At 64.0% G+C, this 661-nt stretch overlaps 1 protein-coding gene across 1 annotated transcript in view; it reads right to left on the reverse strand.

Moving 5' to 3' along the window:
• The window catches only part of EGR3 (early growth response 3), an 11,129-nt gene extending 10,566 nt beyond the window's left edge, over window positions 1–563 (reverse strand). Inside the window, exon 1 of the mRNA XM_009884142.1 lies at window positions 5–563. Within this exon, the coding sequence (XP_009882444.1) occupies window positions 5–560 (556 nt within the window). The 5' untranslated portion in view covers window positions 561–563. The remainder of the gene's footprint in view (window positions 1–4) is intronic.
• Window positions 564–661: the final 98 nt, after the last annotated feature.

Here is a 661-nt window from a genome sequence, read left to right on the forward strand (position 1 = left end):
AAACCCGGGTGGATCTGCTTGTCCTTGAAGGCCTTGATGGTCTCCAGCGGGGTGATGGGGGGCGGGTTGACGCGGATGGGGTCCAAGCTCTGGAAGGGTTTGTGCTCCGTGATGGTGCCCATGTCGTTGGGGTGGTGGTAGAGGTTATAGTCTGGGATCATGGGGAAGAGGTTGCTGTCCAAGGCGGGTTTGGCCGCCTGGTAATCCTGGGGGGAGTAGGTGAGCCCGGGGTTGCTCTGGGGGTCGTGGAAGGAGACGGGCTCCGGGTAGAGGTCACTGCAGGAGGAGTAGGGCGGCAGCGCGGGGTACATCTGGTCCACCTCGCCCTGCGGCGGCCCCATGCTGCCCGCTGAGCTCTGCGTGCTGGGGAGCGCGCCCGGCACCCCCAGGATGCCCGCGCTCATCAGGCTGATGATGTTGTCCTGGCACCAGTTGGAGGGCGAGTCGAAAGCGAATTTCCCCAGGTAGGTGACAGTCTTGTTGCCCGGGGCGGGTTGAAAAGTCCCCGAATAGGAGGATAGTTCCTGACCGGCCTTTTCGTTCGCTAAGCCAATGTCCATAACATTATCTGCAAAGTGCGAGAGAAACGGGCCAGGGTGAGCCGGGAGGGCCGCACCGCCCCGGGCCGGGGACCACCGGGGATGCACCGGGGATGCTCCGG

Source organism: Charadrius vociferus, unplaced genomic scaffold, assembly GCF_000708025.1.
Source record: "Charadrius vociferus isolate BGI_N301 unplaced genomic scaffold, ASM70802v2 scaffold384, whole genome shotgun sequence".
Lineage (NCBI taxonomy): Eukaryota > Metazoa > Chordata > Aves > Charadriiformes > Charadriidae > Charadrius > Charadrius vociferus.